The sequence below is a fragment of the Bison bison genome, unplaced genomic scaffold, assembly GCF_000754665.1.
Source record: "Bison bison bison isolate TAMUID 2011002044 unplaced genomic scaffold, Bison_UMD1.0 scf7180017864466, whole genome shotgun sequence".
In the NCBI taxonomy this organism is placed as follows: Eukaryota; Metazoa; Chordata; class Mammalia; order Artiodactyla; family Bovidae; genus Bison; species Bison bison.
The window spans coordinates 1,519,547-1,539,681 of NW_011495027.1; the positions used below are offsets into that span (position 1 = coordinate 1,519,547).

The window sequence follows — 20,135 nt, forward strand, 5'->3', positions numbered from 1 at the left end:
ACCCCCAAAACCAGAGTCTGCCTACTTTCTGCTTTGTGCTTTCACCTACACTTCTGACTTTATGGGGGGCTGTCCCCCACTACCTCTCTGAAAAAAGAGTTAGCTTATAGCTCCAGTTAATAATTCCTGGGTGTGACAGTGTTTCAACCTACAAACTCCCTTGGAAGTCCTCTAGCCTGCCTGAATAGGTTTTTCCGGCCACATGTAATTGCTCAGAGCCTCCAAACTGTGAGAGGCATGAGATGTTCTAAACTGTCTAAATACAGATTCCTTTGAGCAGTCAAAAGATTGATTAGAAATTGTATTGGTGAAGGGATTTTCACTTGTTGGGCCAATGTTTGCTGCTAAGTCTCCATATGCCTTACCTGCTGTGTCCCTGGCAGTGTATTGATTAATATAATTGGTGTAAATAGTAGCTTTAATGTTTGTAACCTGGGACCCTTGAGTTAATTCTTTTTCTTGTTATAGCCCACCACACCTTTGCTCTGTAGGAATGCAACTTTATCTAATGCTTTTTGGAGGCTGGCGCCTGACTTGAGAATAATCACCTTTAGAGAAAAAGGACCTCCGGGCCAGAAGATGATGCAAATCACCTAAGCTTTGTCATATGATATGTTTGCAGGAGAAAGCCTGGTTTGCTGCAAGACTCTACCCCTTCCCCCATTATCCTCTATGCATAACTTAAGGTATAAAAACTACTTTGGAAAATAAAGTGCGGGCCTTGTTCACCGAAACTTGGTCTCACCATGTCGTTCTTTCTCTTACCTTCTGGCTGAATTATTCAGCCTCTTTTCTCCACTGAATTTCCTCACTGAGCTATCCTCATTCTATTACTCTTTATATCCTTAATTAACATTTAATTAAGCAATTGTTTCCTGATCTTCGCCTACGCCGTCTCTCCTTCGAATACCCTGGATCAGCCGGGGCTGGACCCCGGCAAATGGACATGAGTTTGGGTAAACTCTGGGAGTTGGTGATGGACAGGGAGGCCTGGCGTGCTGCGGTTCATAGGGTCGCAAAGAGTACGACATGACTGAGCGACTGAACTGAACGGAACAAATGATGGCAATTTGATCTCTGGTTCCTTTGCCTTTTCTAAATCCAGCTTGTACATCTGGAAGTTCTTGGTTCACATACTGTTGAAGCTTAGCTTGAATGATTTTGAGTATTACCTTGCTAGATTGTGAAATGAGCACATTTGTACAGCAGTTTGAATATTCTTTGCCTTTCTTTGGAATTGGGATGCAAACTGACCTTTTCCCGTTCTGTGGCCACAGCTGAATTTTCCAAATTTGCTTTGGTGATTAATTACTATTATTAATTAAATGTGAGAAGTAACAAAAAGGGTTGAACTTGAGATGGCAGCAAGACTTTTAATTTTAATGACTGTATGATTAAGAATATCATTTTTCCAGTGATAAATACAAAATTTGGCTGAGTTTCCTTTCTTTAGGGAAATGGAAAATGTGATTTAGGTAGCTCTTAACTTTTATTTTATTCCATTTTACCTAGGACAAATCATTTCTATATACCATACAATTTAAAGGAAGGACAGGAGAGAAAGGGGGAATGGAAATAAAAGGAAGAGGAAAGGACAAAGACTAAACAATTGGAAAGGGAAAAAGGTAAGAGAGAAAGAAAAATGAAATGACAGAATAGAGGAACGGAGAACAAAAAAAAAGGACTGAGAATACCATGATGAGAATGCTGAGGAAGAAATGAAGGCAGAGATACATGCACCTCTACACAGCAAACACTTAAGTCACAGACAAGGACACTGACACACACCCAGCTCAAGCACGTACAAATAAAGAACTATGTTTGCATTCCTATAAAAACTGGTATGAATAAGCACTAATGACTCTTAGTCCAAAACAAAATTTAACCAGAGACCAAAGGATCTCCATTCACTCAGCATTTTAATCAGTGTTTTTCCGCTCAGCTATATCCAAACACTGACCTAAGGAGTTTTGTTTACACTTTCTGGAGTTCTTTCCACTACTCATTATCCTGTGATTCCATCCAAGGATTTTCTCTTTCTAATAAGCTGGCCTCACACATACAAGCTCTTGTAATATGGAAACTCTGGAAGTTCTATGAACATGCTGTGCTTGCCTCACTTCCTTATCTTACTACAAGGAGTTACCTTGAATGAAGTGTCCTTCCCCATCCTTGTCATCATTTTATTTAGTACTCACCATACTCTAGTTCTAGACATGGGCCTGGAAAGACAAAGATGAATAGAGACATTGCCCTCAAGCTGCAATGGTCTAAAGGGGGAGAGGGGAATATCAGGTGAATAAATACACAGGTTACAGTGGATGCTACTTAAAAAGTGACAGTAGTAGGGGTGACGGCAAAAGCGAGGAAGTAAACCACTTTGCTACAGCAAAGGCTTCAAACAGAAGGTCAGGTTTGCACTAGGTATTCAAGAATGAGTTAATCAAAATGTGGCATATACATGCAATGGGCCTTAACAGGGAAGGAAATTCTGACTACATGCTACAAAAAAGAGAAGAACAAAAGGTGATCAGGGAAAAGAGAAGAACAAAAGGTGATCAGGTTGGCAAGAGATGCAAGGGCTAGATGATAAAGAGTCTGTGTCTAAAGATCAAAAATGACTTGTAGGCAGTGTTTAAACTTTCTGATAATGTGGCAACAATCTGAGCAGAATAGTAGAATTTACAAGTATCTCTTTAAATGTTGGCATCCATCAGGCTCTGCCCCTGCCCCTCTCTACTTCTCAATATATACACTCTATGTTCTCATCCACTGGATTCAACAGCAATCTATACATGTATGTCAGTCACATGGAGGTCTCTTATCTCCTGGGACCTTGTATATCAAATCTCCCACTTGACAATTATGCCTGAGTGTCTTAAAGCACTTCAAGATCAGCATGTTTAAAACTGAATTATCTCTTAATTTCTACTTCCCCCATCACTTCTAAGTCTGTTTCTTGCCTAAAACCTTTATCTAAATAAAAGACATACTGTCAAACAACTCATCCAAGCCAGAAACCTAGGAATCATGGGAGACTTTGAGCTCCCAGCATTTACTCCTATAGCAGTAGGCACTCAATAAACACTTTTTAAATGACTTGGAGAGCAACAGAATGGAAACCACAAGATGGGGTGAAAGTCAGTGCTGAAGCCAGGGAATCAATAAAACAGACCAGGAGAGAAATGAGAAGTCCTTAAACTTGAAGAGGAGACTAAGAATTTAAGTCATACATTTAACAGGACTACTTAAACAATATGTATGCCAAAAAAATGTATAGGCCTGTTGCTTAAATAATCTAAAATACCTGATACAACTTGAATAAGTGAAATAAAAATTTCCCATTCTATATCTCTTTCCTCCCTATTCATTTCCTTTAGAATAACTGAAATATTAGAATTTAGGCAAATCATTCTCTGATCACACAAAAGAAGGTGTCATATGAAAATTTCTGAGCAAGCTATATCTCAATCTCTTTTTAATAATGCCTTTCATATGAATCTACTTCTCAATCAGGCATTTACTAAATGTTTGAAAATATTTCAAGTAAATAAATTGCTTGGAGGCATCCCACAGCTCTTAGAGAGTTCTTGAAATAACAATTAGAATCAATTGAGATCACAAAATTCCTGAGCTTAAGTGACCTCAAGAGGTCCTAGAAGTTATTTAAACACTTATACTAGCAGACAGCTCACTATTTCCTTAAACAATTCAGCTAAACTTCTAACAAGTTTCTCTCATAATAAGATAACAGCTTCCCATATAGTAACATTTCACGTATTTGATTTTCATGATCATGTAAATGGCAGTCAGTCCAATAATATTCCATTGATCCAGCAATCCCAATTTTGTGTATATATCCAAAGAAGTTGAAATCAGGATTTAGAGTGATACTCACACTCCCATGTTCATTGCAGCATTATTCACGACAGCCAAGACTAGGAAGCAACCTATGTTCATCAATGGATGAATGGATAAAAAAATGTGGTACGATGGAATATTATTCAGCCTTTAAAAAGAAGGAAATCTTGTCTATTCTTTTCAATGGGAAAAGTTAAGCTCACTTAACTGCTTCTCTTATCCGTTTACCCTAGCAGCCTGAAATACTAGGAAGACCTCTGGACAGAAAGGTAGGAAATGCATTTTTTTAGTTTTCTTTACTTTCTGAGTGACCTTTATGCTTTAGTTTCTTCTTATGAAGTAAGGAAACTTCTAGAAGGTTCCCTAAGGTATGCTCCAATTCCACCTCAATACTCTGTATTAAATAATTATACCAATAATGAAATTTAAGCATATTTATTATAGGTTCAAATCATACAGGGGGAAGGGGAAGTAGAGTTCAGGAGGAGAGGAAAAGATATTTAAAAAGAAGAAAGTTAAGTGGGTTTAAAGAACAGAATCAAGAAACTCAAAATATAAAATACTAAAATTATAAGCCAATTTTATTTACAAATGACTGTTCTACACCAAACATGTGAAAAAATTCCAAAACACAGAGGAAACTATTTACCTAATATTTAGTAGCTTCAGGGCATTTAGCAGCACTCCCTTTTTCACATCATAGTCTATTTTCTGATCAGTGCCAAAGCTCGGAGCCCGATTGATCTGAAATTAACAAAGAAAACAATGAATATCCAAATGTTGGCAGATCAATCTATATTCAGTAAAATTTTTTTAACCCAATGTGGGATCCCCAACTAGTAAAAGGACTCTACAATAAATCTCAAAGCTCTACACAGTCGATGGTCCAGTCACCACCGCCACACCTGCATTCCCCACCACCTTAATTTAAGTCAAGGACTTGCAAGGAATTGACTGTCATCACTGCTCCTTCCCGCTGCTGTCTTAGCTCAGGATTTTTCAGTCAGCATTATCTGCTCTCTCTCCAGTCCACTCTCTCCAAATTATCACCCCATGCATTCCAGGTATTAAATTTAGAAAGTTAAAGTGATTCATCCTGACAAAAAGTTTGGACGACCAGTAATAATAAGAAGAAGAATAACACGGAACAAAAAATAACATGCATGTTACCAATATAGTAATAATTATATTCATATATCTATTTTGCATGTTGAAATTATCAGTGCCCTCTTTTCACTGCTTTCAGATCTTCTGGATGGATCATCCATTGCTGCCTAAAAAATAAATTTTCTCTCTTTCTACCTGGGTCAGACAATAATTCATCAATTTTCATTTTACTTCATTTCACTGAAGTTACTTGGAGGATACCATTAAAGGTATCTGAAGACTAACCTGTATTAGCTTTTCTAACTGTTTAAGGATTCATGGAAATCAATGAGCCATTTGTGGCTGTTCTACTTTACTCCATCATTTCCAAAGTTTCATTAAGAAGAAAAATAACAAGCAACTATATATACTTTATATATTTATACACACCCAGAAATGTAGTTTATAATATGCTACAACTTTAAGAGCTAGAGTTTTTGTTTTTTCTTTGCTGTTGTTGGGTTTTGTTGTTATTGTTGATGTTATGAAAATGCAATTGGGATAGCAGATATTTAAGGAAATTACTTATTCTATTAACTCAATTGATGAGGACACTATTGAGTTCAAAACTACAGGTTAGCTTCTTGACCACCAACTAATTCCACAGGCTATCTCAAAAAACATGCATGCTGCTACTCATAGAAGAGGGTCATCTTATACAAATCCAGCACCACAAGAGACAAGGTAACTGATAGCATTTTTTTTTACAACTGGCAGCTTAAGGAAATACCACATTATAGTTAAATCATCCAGGAATATAAGTGCTTCTAATCAGAAATGTGGCACAAGATCGCCGCAGAAAAATTAGAAACAAAAGTCCAAAAGGACAATAGAGAGATCATCTGCAATCCCAACATCTAGCGTACTGTTAACCATCTGATAAATGGTGTTCCAGATATTTGCTACACATATTCATCATATTCATTTTACCTTCCAAATATATCTCTATACTAAATATTTTATAACCAAGGTTTTCCCTGAACGGTGTGTCATATAAATCTTGTAAGCCATCATTTTGATGGCTACATGTTATTCCTTGCGTAGAGATACGGTAAACTAATTTCTTCAATAGAGATGTGCCTTACTGTACTATGTCCTTGCTGATTTCTGATTTAAAAGGTGATGAACCTATTTCTATCTTTGTGATGTAGTCTCAAGGGGAAGAGTATAACTTGGTAATTGCAAGAACATGCATTTATTCCAGGGAATTTTGAGAGAGGGAGTTTATTCTACTTCAAAGTTTCACGCATTTCCTCTTACAAGCGCAGAGAAAGGATAGAGTAATATATTTTATATATAAAAAAAGTTTCAGGCATTCCATCTCTATAACTTATAAAACAAAGACAGTTCTGCTGCTAGATATAACAGGATTATTAAAATAAAACAGACATTTAGGAATTGATGATTAAGTGGTTCACTGAAATGTTATCTATCTGCATAGAAAATCTTAGTATTTCATTTCAAACTTGCAGCCTGGAATTCTGCCAGGCATATCCCTCCACCAGGATGGAAGGGAGGTCTTGATACAATACAATCACAATCCTCTCTCTTATCTATTTCAGATTCTTCACTCTACTATCATTTGAAAGAAATTGGTCTATGAAGAAATATGCCTACATACTAAATAAACTAATATATGGAAAGGTAGAAAAACTTAATTAACATTTTGGATTTTAAGTTTTATGAGAAATTTAAAGGAAAAAAAGAAAAGAAAAGAAAAGAAAAACCACAAATGGCGGACAGAAGAAATGCCAAAAATTATGGCTCCATCCAGCCAAACTTCTACTATGTGATGACTTCTTTGTTCTCATTTCCTAACATGGTTGTAAAAGAGACAAAGCTCACAAGTGTTAGAGTCTTAAAGCACAGCAGCTTGTAAATGCACACAAAAGGAAAATCAATAGAAAGAATTAAATTAAATTAATATATTTATTAACTGTCCAAATCATAGTTTTATTATTAAGATAAGCATAATCATTTCATGCACAGATGAAAGTTTCCATAATAGTTTCTGGGCTCCTAAATTAGTGCTGTTGCCTCTGGCCTATAACTTACCCCAGCCTCAACCTCAACTCTCCTAATCCCTGGCCCCTCCCCACTTTCTACAGCCTTAAATACTCTGACCAGGTGTTCACTCCTTTGCAAAGACTTTTTTTTAACACACAAATATACACATGTATACAGAGAGATTAATCATTGTTCTGCTTCCTGCTTCCTACTTATACTTGCAATTATTATTATAAAACACATAACTGAGTCCCCTACAAAAACAGGACAAGTATTCTCTTATTTTTCTTTTATCTCCACCATCTGGTGCAATGATTTGCAAATTAAGGATACTTAACATAGTAGAAGTATATTTATACTCCACTTAATTTCCATGTTTTTCCCTAAAAATGTTTTCTATGATTGAAAATCTCTGTAATTTGCCACTATGAATCATCGCCTGCGATTAATGAAGTTAACTAAAAGTTATCACGTGCTCAGAGGCATCCTCTGCCTTCTTCCACTTGATGGCGCCAAAAGGTTTTTAACAATGTATATTCGCACTACTATGATCTCAGATTCTTTCAACTGTTTTGATATAATACATGTTCAGTACCCACAGCTGCCTATTATTGTGGTGTTTTTTTAAAGGGCTATGATTGATTTGAAAATGATGAAACAATGAATATAAAATTAAAATAAGTTACTGTGGTGTTGTTTTTTTTTAAGTGGTTTGTTGATCAGGAAGTTATGGAGGAAATAAAGTATGAAGAAATATGAATGCAAACAATGTATTTTTGAGCTTTTAAAAAATACATAATTCAACCATTCAGTCAATTCTGATCTAACCAAGCAACAGTCAGCTTCAGTTAGGCAAATGCTTTTAAAATTAGGTGAATAAAATACGTATAAAATCATTATTTCTTATTATCATTTCAGTTCTATTTCACGCACGTGCCTTCACTTCTTTCCCACCCCATCAAAGCTAAAAGACAAGTATAGGGCAAAAAAAAATACAGGTAAGAACAGGAATTGATACTTTCAAATAGTAATGCTGGAGAAGATCTTGAGAGTCCCTTGGACTGCAAGAAGATCAAACCAGTCAATCCTAAAGGAAATCAACACTGAATATTTATTGGAAGGGCTGATGTGGAAGTTGAAACTCCAACACTTTGGCCACCTGATGCAAAGAGCTGACTCACTGCAAAAGACCCTGATGCGGGGAAGAAAGATTGAAGGCAAAAGGAGAAGGGGGTAGCAGAGGGTGAAATGGTTAGACAGCATCACCAACTCAATGGACACGAATCTGAGCAAACTCCAGGAGGTGGTAAGGGACAGGGAAGCCTGGTATGCTGCAGTCCATGGGGTCACAAAGAGTCGGATACAACTGAGCAACTGAACAACAAAGAACAGGAAAGGAAAGTAAGATAAGAAAATGGTATCAATAAAGAAGAAAATGTCAGGACTAAGAGGAAGGGCCACTGTTCAGAGTCAAGTGCTTTCACATTCAAGGAACAGAGGAAGTAAAAGGATACATAAAGTTCTTCACATTTATCTTATTTCTAGGATCCAAGCCAGGAGCATAATTTGAATACCTGACAGAATTGTATTTGATTAGCAATATAATACACATTATTTGTTCACAGTAGATTCAACAAACACACACATGAAAGCAGGAGTCCTCAAACTGGAAGTGTTCTTTCCTAAAAATATATTTTGAATGTCTTGATTTCATCTATCACTCATTCAATTTGCTTTCCAAAACCTTGGTATTACAGATGTAACTTCTAATTTCTAAATCATTAACAAAAAAAAAAAAGGTAATCAACTTAAAGGTAGTTGATGATGATATCTTCTATAATAATACAGTCCTTAAAATATAAGCAATCTAGTATACTGTTTGCTGCTGCTGCTGCTGCTGCTGCTAAGTCGCTTCAGTCGTGTCCGACTCTGTGCAACCCCACAGACGGCAGCCCACCAGGCTCCCCCGTCCCTGGGATTCTCCAGGCAAGAATACTGGAGTGGGCTGCCATTTCCTTCTCCAATGCAGGAAAGTGAAAAGTGAAAGTGAAGTCGCTCAGTCCTATCTGACTCTTAGCGACCCCATGGACTGCAGCCTACCAGGCTCCTCCGCCCATGGGATTTTCCAGGCAAGAGTACTGGAGTGGGGTGCCATTGCCTTCTCCATACTAAGTGTTTAGATAGGTGCTATTTTCCTAAACACAGTATTTTGTGGCCCTGCGATCTGTGACAATGGAGCTTAATGATCAGAACCAGGTGTACTGGTTGGGGTACTCTAGGACCACATGACTTCTTAGGTTTCTTCTATATATAATAAAAACATGACAGAAAAGAAAGGTAAAAAAATCTTAAACAGATCATTTTTATTTTTCCTTTATATTATTCTGTATTTTCTAAATGTTAAGTGACCTTTTATAATGGAAGAAACATAATGATGACTCTAACCACAAAGACTGGCAGAAAACCAATCCAAAAGCACAGCTGACAAGCTAGACATGAGGGGAGCCCTAGGCACATAATACGGTCTTGAATAATTCATGTTACCCAGTGTGTTAGCTATTAACTAAGATTGATGAGCTAACTGGAGCCTCTCTCCTCTAGGAGAGTTTGAAGGGGAGGGGCACTGAAGCCCAGGAGCTACAGTCCAGCAGCCCAAGCATCCACACAGAAGAAACACAACATCCTGAAGTCATGAGGTGGTAGATCTGTGAGGCTGAGAAAACAGTAGAGTAAGTAGACCTCAAATCAGTAACAGCAAATCCATGCATATATGCAAAATGCCCAGCCTAGAAATTCACCCAATGCTGATTTGGGAAAAGCAAGATCAAACACATTGATCCACTCTAGCAAATGTATTCCTTGAATTCTCATTCTCTTCCTCCAACAGACTCCACTCAGGCCTCTTTATTCTCAATGAATGAAATAACAGTACTCATTTCTCTTTCTTCTTAAAGAAACACCTTACCTCCAGAAGCCATGGCTTTAGTTTTCTATCCAACAAAATATCAAATCCCAGGACTTCAAAGCAGACACTTTCACTTCCTGGAGGTTGACCAGGTCTGCACATTCGATAGGCATGTAGGACGTGAGGTTCTGCTACAATCAGAGTCTTCACCACCAATTCCTATAAGGATTGTGATAAAAAAAAAAAAAATGAAAAGCTTTATTTCTTATTGTCTCATTTATATACATGGAAACAAGGCCTGGATTTATGAAGTAGCATCCAGGCCAGGTTCACGAAACTATCGTTATCTTATCCCTACTGTTGCTCAGACTGTATTTCACCCAACTCACGCCCTGCCCACTGTGGTCCAGGCATGCTCTCCTTCTCTAGGCTTCTGGCACTAGCTGATCCCTCTCCCTGGAACACTCTTCTCTCAGTAATTCAATGTCTGGCTCCCTGATATTCAGAGAGTCTTTCCCTGACACCTGAGTCAAAAGTAGGCACCCAAACATTATTCCTTACTGTGTCACTACACAGCATAGGCCCAGCTGATCTTTTTTCTTTTTTTTTAGAACAGAGTCTTTGTATCATTTACAACCCCATTCCCAGTCCTTACAATAGTGCCTGGCATTTAGTAAATGCTGAAAATCATTTGTGAAAAAACAAAATAAAAGTTTATGAATGTGGCTTGAATTTGTTAAATAGGTAAGCTAGGATCATAAGTGCACCTTCTCAGAAACCCATACAAAAGGGGAGGGGATGGGAGGGAAAAAAAAATTCCAAGGAGAATAACTATTTCACAAACAACATTATAGAATCTCCATTCAGAGAAAGGCTGAAAGGCCAAGAGGACAAAATTTGGCAGAGGTGGGTTTCTCCATGCAGTGATGATTTTGTAGTTCAAAAGGTTTATCTGAGATCAGAGTAATGCCAATCAACGAACAATCAACATTTTCTGTAAGGGCACATAACATGACTAGGGTGAGTTACTAATGCTAATAAAAGAAAAAGTTGGTTTACTGAAGTCTGAGAACAAGCTATGGATTGCATAAAAGCTGTCCCCCTGGTTTTTGCTTAGAATATATTCTTTTTAAGCACCTCTCTACAGGTAGACAGCATATTAAAAAGCAGAGACATTACTTTGCCAACAAAGGTCCATCTAGTCAAAGCTATGGTTTTTCCAGTAGTCATGTATGGATGTGAGAGTTGGACTATAAAGAAAGCTGAGCGCTGAAGAATTGATGCTTTTGAACTGTGGTGTTGGAGAAGACTCTTCAGAGTCCCGTGGACAGCAAGGAGATCCAACCAGTCCATCCTAAAGGAAATCAGTCCTGAATATTCATCAGAAGGACTGATGTTGAAGCTGAAACTCCAATACTTTGGCCACCTGGTGTGAAGAACTGACTCATTTGAAAAGACCCTGATGCTGGGAAAGACTGAAGGTGGGAGGAGAAGGGGACGACAGAGGGTGAGATGGTTGGATGGCCTCACCGACTCAATGGACATGAGCTTGAGTAAACTCCAGAAGTTGGTGATGGACAGGGAGTCCTGGCATGCTGCAGTCCATGGGGTCACAAAGAGACGGACATGACTGAGCAACTGAACTGAACTATTCAATATAGGCAATACTGTATGGCAATTAAGAATCTGGCTCCAAAGTCAGACTTTCTGGGTTATTCCAGGCTTTTCTACTTGCTGGATGTGCAACCCCAGTCATGTTGCTTAAACTTTGTGAGTCTCATTCTTCCCAAATGTAAACTGGCAATAATAGTAATAATACCTGCTTTTAAAAGACTGATGGAAGGAAAAAATGAGACTCCATGTGAAATGCTTAGCATAGTGCCTCAGTTCAGTTCAGTTCAGTCGCTCAGTCGTGTCCGACTCTTTGCGACCCCATGAACCACAGCACGCCAGGCCTCCCTTTCCATCACCAACTCCTGGAGTCAACCCAAACTCATGTCCATTGAGTCGGTGATGCCATCCAACCATCTCATCCTCTGTTGTCCCCTTCTCCATAGTGCCTAGAACAGAGTAAATCTTCAAGAGGGGTAAGCAACTTAATTACTATTGCTATGTGTATCCTTCATTCTTCTAGAACTCCACTTCATATGTCTGGTTAGTCACAAATATTCCACTGCCTGGAGAAGCAGCACTGATTATATGACATAAAAAATGGAAGACAAAGTTAATTTCACTGTTACTCAGAATCCCAACACAGACTATTTGGGTCTATCAGAGATGCCCTGTAAGGCTGTTCTCAGAAATTTTATTCAAAATAACAAATTCATGGTATTAATAGCACCACAGATATGGAGATAAAAGAGAAAAGACTACTTTACATAAATTTTGAGATATTATTGAAACTACTTGACTAGGGAAGAAAGTTAAAACTTTGGCTAATAATTGTCTATGTGAAATAAGACATGCTGGGGGTGAGGAGGTGGGGATGAATACTTAGACTCTGAATTGCAAATCTGTGTTTTTTTCTACATAAAAAACAACATATTTTCAAGAATGTAAAGACAAGATTGCATGTATATGTGAAGTCAGGAATGACATAATCAAACACAAATTCTACTAATGCTTCTAAGAATTTCCAGTATTGATGATTTTTTTTAATTTTTACCTAAAGTATATAAAAAGCATTCAGTAAGGATGATTTTATGAATGGTTTTAGTCATTTTTAACCTTTATGGCCTGATTTTCTCTTGATTTCTTATTTATTCTTGACCAGCACAAAAGCACACATAGAGAGTATTGATGAATGTTAGTTTTCATATACAGACAGCTACTTCTTAGAAAAATTATCATCAATAAAGTGGTCATTGAAAAAAGTTCTAAGTTAAATTCATGAAATTTGTAAACTATTAAGATAAAAATTTACTGCACAATTGCCCTCTCCACTTTCTCTTGTCATTCTTTTTATATTATCCCATTGATTGATCTTAAGATATCTGTAGGTATATGCAATTCTTAATAAAGAAGGGAAATTTTAAAATAATTACATAAATACAGTCAGTTTGACAGGATAACTGTAGGAAAGTACTTGGAAGCTATCAGTCTATTATTTATTAATTGGTTATTTATAAGATAATATGTAACTAATATAGGCAAAATTTATCCATTTATAGAAAAGATCATGAAATGGGTCAGAGCACAATTACTATGTTCAGGTCATATCTGAAAATTATATTCTAGACTCTAACTGAAAAGTTAATTTCCATACTCATTAGTATTAGTTGTACTCCTAAGTCAATTATGTGGGGAAAGTAACACTTAAAACCAATGTCTGTAAAGCTGATGGGAATCATTTTTCTCTCTGATTGACTCTCTGTATATTCCTCACCAAGACAACCCAACAGGTTCCACCTTTTCACAAAGACTTCCCTGAAGAATCAAACTGAAGAATTTAGTAAAGAAAAAAGAATACCAGAGCGTGTCTAAAACTTGGGTCTCTGAGCTAATCATCAAACAACCCATTCACTAAATCATCCAGGTATCACAAAGTAGGATTTACCATCAATGAGTTATTTTCCAAAATTACAAATTTCAGCCATTTGATGCTTCTGACCCAAAGGATAATAAACTATCACTATGAGAATATTTTTGGAATTTCAAAAAAACTGGCCTATAAAATACACAGACAAACAGCATTGTTGGAATCAAATTTCTTGTTTGGATGTATTTAATCTCTCAGGAAGATACAATAAAAAGTTAACAAATTGGTAAGAATTTGACCAAATCCAAGTGACAAACTTCAAAATTTGAAGGCACCGCTAAATTTCTAAAAAATTTGAATCTGCTGCCAACGTTTATAAGTCAGGAGACTTATGGTAGCTACTGACGAATTAGGAGAATTGTGGCCCAAAATGCCACAAGGCACCAATAAGCCGGTGCTGAGTAGTGTCTGTCTCCCTTAGACCTCACATACTCTTCAAATTACCACTGTTCTAAGCATCCCTGTTTTCTTCTATCCAGATTACTTCACGCCTTTTTACCTGTCTGACACCTAAGGACCTTTGGGTTTACATTCTATGACACAGAAAAGATTTAGAAAGAAACAACCAACAAAACATCCAGAAAAGGAAGAACTATAATGATGCTGACGTTTTCTCTGATTTTCTCAAGAGAATTGAGTTCAACCAACAGTGAATTTCCATGTCCATTTTCCATGATACCTTTATATAAATGTATGTCATTTGTCCCCGAAGGAAAGCAACATCGAATTGTATAGCCCTCATCACATTAAGTATTTTCAGTAGACATACTCCTCTAACTATAACTTTAATATTTCTGTTAAGATTAATAAAAGGGTCTGTTTTTATCTTCTCATATGTTTCCTTCTCATAAAGGTTATCTTCTCATATGTGTTTCCTTTTCTCTCTCAACCATTACCATTTGGAATTGCATCCCCTGCCATGGCTTTAGTTATGAATTTCACCCCATACATACACTGTTAACTGTCTGCTTTTCTACCTGATAGAGAATTTCAAGTTCAATGTATCTAAAGTAAAATCCATCATAGCCTAGTGGACTTTTAGAAACTTGATTCAGGTGTTAATTCCTCCAGGAAGTCCTCTTCTTATCTCCATCTACACTATACTCCATCTATACCCTCTATAATATACAGGCTACTATATGTGATCTTAATCTATATCCCCACAAATCCAATGTATGCCTATATTTTTGTACTTGATACACTGCATTTCATTAACAATTTATTTGCAGGTTTTTCCTACCAGACTCTTAAGGCTTGGAGTTGTATCTTGTGTATCTTCAAATTAACAGCCACAGACAGGCTTATAGTACAGCTTCAGCAAGTGTTTACTGAATAAATGAACAAATAAATATATAGAGAGAACTTTTCTCTCATCTGCAAAACTAAGCTCTACATCTTCTTCTCACAATAGATTTCTTTCTATTCTATTTCAAATAATGCCACACCCATTTGCCTTATAATTATTCCTTAGAACTACAAAGGAATCTCTGAATACTTCTATCCCACCTCCCCATTCTAAACATTCAGGTCATCTCTAAGGTCCACCTCATTGTCACCTCTTTCAATTCAGACCATCATTTTCACTTGAGCTACTCTCAAGTGCCCTCCTCTATCTACTTTTGGTCTTCACTCTAGCCCATCTAGCACTCACTCTCAGATTTATCTTTTAAAGTCATGGCCTTTGGCATTATTACTCTCTTCCCTTAAAACTAAATGAATCCATAATGTCTACCAAGTTAACCCTTGCTTTTCAGAACTAAAACTTAGTCTTCACATATATTATCCTAAGTCCTCATGAATCTCCCACAAATACAATATGTGCCAATCTGGACCTCTTTTAACTATTCTCATACCTCCATGCCTTGACTTATGCTTTGGAAAGTGAAAGTTGCTCAGTTGTGTCAACCCTTTGGGACCCCATGGACTGTAGGTTGCCAGGCTCCTCTGTCCATGGAATTCTCCAGGCCATAATACAGGAGTGGGTAGCCATTCCCTTCTCCAGGGCATCATCCCAAACCAGGGATCAAACCCAGGGTCTTCCTCATTGCAGCCACCAGGCAAGACCAAGAATACTGAAGTAGGTAGCCTATCGCTTCTCCAGCAGATCTTCCCAATCCAGGAATAGAGCCAGGGTTTCCTGTATTGCAGGCAGATTCTTTACCAGCTGAGCTACCAGGGTAGCCCAACTTATGCTTTGGCCTCCACTTAAAATTTCCTTTCCAATCATGAGCAGTAAAAGTACTACTTATCTATTAGTACTACTTATCTACTTATGACAAACTTCACTTTCTTCATTAAAATACACTACATCTGCCCAATCTAATGTAATCGGTTCTTTATTTAAAATGGTTGATGATCCTTTCAAGTAATATGAGGAGAGAGAGACAATTAAAATTATAAAATGGTACAATCTTACTGAAATATCACTCCAAAACTTAGCAACATCATGCTGATTTGCTTGTAGGAATTCTGTAAACCATTTGATGGAACGTTTGCTGCCTTTGTTTTCAGTTTCATCCCTTTCAAAATGTTCATTATGCTTGTTCACAGAGTAGTTTGTCAGATGCATGTATAACTGGGTCTGTAACAAGTAAGAACCAAAGTTGTTATCACCTATGAAACTCTAGAACCACGAGGTTTCACAGAAAAGAAAGTATCCAAGGAGAAAAGACAATTTTAAAGTTTAAAATATACAGATTGCTAATTTCATGATTATATAATTTTCAAATAAAATGCAATGGCACATTTTTCTAAAAAGGATTACGAATATAGTCATCTACAAAGTTACTCTGTATGTTATTAAAAATATATCTACCCTAGAAGTATGAAAATAACAATGATATGTAGGCTGATTAAATCAAAGTGCAAAACTATATATTGCTAAGCAAGAAAAGTGCTCTAACTCTGAAGTTTGCTTTTCTTAGTTGGTTTCTTTTCATGTTTTTCAAAATTTTCATCCTAATTTGTTTTGGGAAAAGAATTTTCTGAGACAGCATTCTGGGTCTTTTCAAACAAAATGTTTACAGTGAAAGTTAAGAAAGTAGCAGAAACTGAGAACTGTATACCAACCACAACCTCTGCTCTCCCATCCTGACTGGGAGATCACTGTACCTTGTTAACACGACAGAGTGCACTTAGAGTCAGCAGCAGAAACAGCACACAATGCTGTACACATCTAAATGACTAACAGTAAATTTACAGTGCTCCATATTGGCGCTCTTAGGGCTTATTCTCCTTATAGTCTTATGTTGGTTGACACTGTTACCCTCAAATAAACTTGAAAAAGAACTCAAAATTTAAAACTTCTCATAATTTAATGGCTCCATGTCAATCTATCATAAACACTCACTCATGATCCTTCTCCCAGAGACTACTTTAGATAACTATGTTGCATTGCAACTAATATATACTTCAAGCATATGATTATTAGTTTCATTTGTTAATAACCAATGATCTATGATTATTATTTTGATTTGTTAATAACCAATGATATTAAGATCATATTTTATTTTTACTACAGTTACTTAAGTCTATAGTACTGAAATCTTTGAAGCAAATATATAGAACTGCTCATATGAGCTACAAGTTATTTACTAATCCATATGCCCACAAGTAATTAAGAATCTTTTTTGCATTCATTGAACAAAATTTTAGGAACATCCACTACTGGGAGGAATGTATGCTGGGCACTGTGGACACAAGGATGAACAAGACAGACACAGTCCTTCCTTTCATTACAATTAGGAAAAGCTTTAAGTGATATTTAAAAGAAAGTGCATAAATCTCAAGCTTGTCTAATTTTAAGTGTTTGATTTAAAGGAAAAGGAAACTAATCAAACTGTAACATTTCCTAGTTTCCAAACTAGAAATCATTTTTTTGTTTGGAAAATAATTTTTAAGGAGCTCTCCATTTGGCAGAATACTAACAGCAATAATAAAAATTCTAGCTATCCTAGTGAAAGAGAAATGAAACTGCATTTTTCTTAAAACATTATCTTTGTAAGTAGGATTGGAAATTCCACAATTTCACATCTACCTTGACAAAAAATCCCCATCTAAACAGTTAATTGTCGTTTGTCACAAGGAGAAGTGATGGCAGCTATGAATCAATAGCAACCTACATTCCCTACCCTATTTTTCAATGTATAGGCTCAAAATAATTAATTGGGATTACAAAGTTTTACAAGGATTGGTGGACTGATACATTGGTAGCAAAAAAAATGAATGTTCATTATGTTTCAATTTCTGAATTCTCTTATATGATCTCCTTATATGTAGTTTATCAATATTTAATTCTTACTTAAGACAAAATGCATAAAATACACACTATTTAAAAAATTAGAAATATGAAGAGGGAAAAAAATATGCAGCAGTCTGCTGCCCAAAACAACCAAATGGGAGCATTTTGGTTTCCTTTTTCCTCCTTTTTTTCTTAAACTTATCTTTTACATAAAGTGACCTCATTTTAGATAAAGTTTTGTATTTCATTCTTTAAATTTTTCATACCTTCATGTAGGAACTCAATCATGAAATTTTAGAGATATATGAGGAACACTGAGGTTTATACAAGAGAATATACTTTTTCATACATATGAGAACCGAAGCCAGGAGACCATGTGACTCGACAGTACTTGGCAAAGCAAAACCTAGAGGCCACATCTCCTGACTCTCAATCTTCAATACGACTTCTTAACCCAGTGTACTTAAGCAAATTATATACATACAACTTAAGAAACTGGAATAAACCACTTTATCATCCAAATTAGCTTCTAAGTCTTACCTTTTCCCCTCTGTTTCCTTCCTCTTTCCTCTCAAAACCTAACTATCTGTCTTCCGTTTATATAATCCAGTCTTACCCATACCAACTATTTTAATTATAATCTATGACCTGACAAGCCCCAAATTATGCCTATAGCTCAGCTCTCTCATCTGAACATCAGACCTAAATTGTATATCCAAGTGCCAATTGTATATCCAAATGCCAAATGTATAGATCCATTTCGAAGTTACACGGGCATCTCAAACCAGACACATCAGCTTTTTGCAAAGCCTTTAAAAGCTGCTGTACTCCCTATCACAGTGAATGTCACCCATCCACCCAACTGTCTGTGCCAAAACTCTTGAGTTTTAACCTTAATTTCTCTCTTCATTCCCTCATCCAACAACTCAACCTGTCAGTATATCAATGCTATCTATGTTACCATAGATATATCTGAAACCTATGTTCTTATTCTTTACTTCAAATTATGTCATCTTTTTTCTCACACATGGTTAGACTAGAATATAGTTTCTTATCCCCCTTACTCTAGTCTCTCCCATCCATTTATAGCACCATCTCACATTCCCCATACTGTAGACCAGGTGACCTTTTTAGGACAAAAATCTCATTCCTTCTTTCCCTTGTTTAATATCTTTCAATGCTTCCTTTATTATAAGGGTAAATTCTATAATCCTAGCCATGGTCTATCAAGATCTGGCCTCTAGGACTCCACATCCTGATATACGAACATCCATTCTTTCTTAGTCTGTGCGTGCGTGTTAAGTTGCTTCAGTCGTGTCTGACTCTGTGCAACCTTATGAATCATAGCCTACCAGGCTCCTCTGTCTGTGGGATTCTTCAGGCAAGAATACTGGAGTGGGTTGCCATGCCCTCCTCCATGGGATCTTCCTGACTCAGGGATCAAACCCACATCTCTTAAGTCTTCTGCATTGGCAGCCAGGTTCTTTACCACTAGTACCACCTGGGAAGCCCTTCTTAGTCTGGGCTTCAGCCATGCTGAACATATCTGCTCTCTGCAGATATAACATGCTCCCTTCTCATCTCTGGGCCACTCTTCTGCCTGGAGTTATAATCCATCCCACTCCATCTCTGGCCTAGCTAGTACCTCACTATTTAAACTATTCACTATTTACTTTATAAGCTCCCTCTCCAACCTTCATCTCCAGTTGAGTTAGATGCCGCTGCTAACACTGCCATAGTACCCTCAGTTTCTTAAAACACTACACTCATCACCGGGCATTATAATTGCTTATCTTATTTTCTGCCTCCCCACTAGATTGTTGCTTTGTAAGATAAAGTACATGGTCACTGTTTTTCCAAAACCAGCACAATGTCTAGAATGCAGCAGAGTCCAAACATTACTTGGAGACTGGATATATCTATACCTTATGACCTTTAAAGAGATGATGCTTTCTTTCATCTTCCTTTCCTGTAAAAATTTTGGCAGTTCCCTTATTCTTCCTTGGCCAGGTCTAAAACATTTTTAGATAATTGAACATAGTAACCTTTATAATCAGTCATTATTTAATTTTGGAAAATGACCACTTGGTATAGTTAATTATGTGCATAATATTGGAGAAAAGCAATAACCAGACCTTTGACAAAAATGGGAAACAATACTTAATTAGGTGTAATTTTTACTGTAATTAGTAGATCCAAAAAAAGAGGTAGAGGTTAACTGAACTTATAAGTGTGGAGAATAAACTATAGTTTATCTCTCACAAACTACAAATTATGATAATAAATTATAGTTAGAACTTCAAAACTATACAGGCATGACTTTCATCTATATATTATGGCTGCACAAATGTAATCTTAATGGAAAAATACAAAAATCTCCACTAAATAGAATTAAAAATGTACCCCAAAACTGCCAATGTATTTCTCTACTTCATAAT

At 36.7% G+C, this 20,135-nt stretch overlaps 1 protein-coding gene across 3 annotated transcripts in view; it reads right to left on the reverse strand.

Annotated features, from left to right (window-relative positions):
- TTLL7 (tubulin tyrosine ligase-like family, member 7) overlaps positions 1-20,135 on the reverse strand; it is a 151,663-nt gene that overhangs the window by 61,681 nt on the left and 69,847 nt on the right. For all 3 annotated transcript variants that reach the window (XM_010860292.1, XM_010860290.1, XM_010860291.1), the window contains exons 8-10: positions 15,874-16,038; positions 9,980-10,138; positions 4,511-4,605 (exon numbers count right to left, since the gene is read on the reverse strand). In XM_010860292.1, coding sequence (XP_010858594.1) covers positions 4,511-4,605; positions 9,980-10,138; positions 15,874-16,038 — 419 coding nt within the window. The remainder of the gene's footprint in view (positions 1-4,510; positions 4,606-9,979; positions 10,139-15,873; positions 16,039-20,135) is intronic.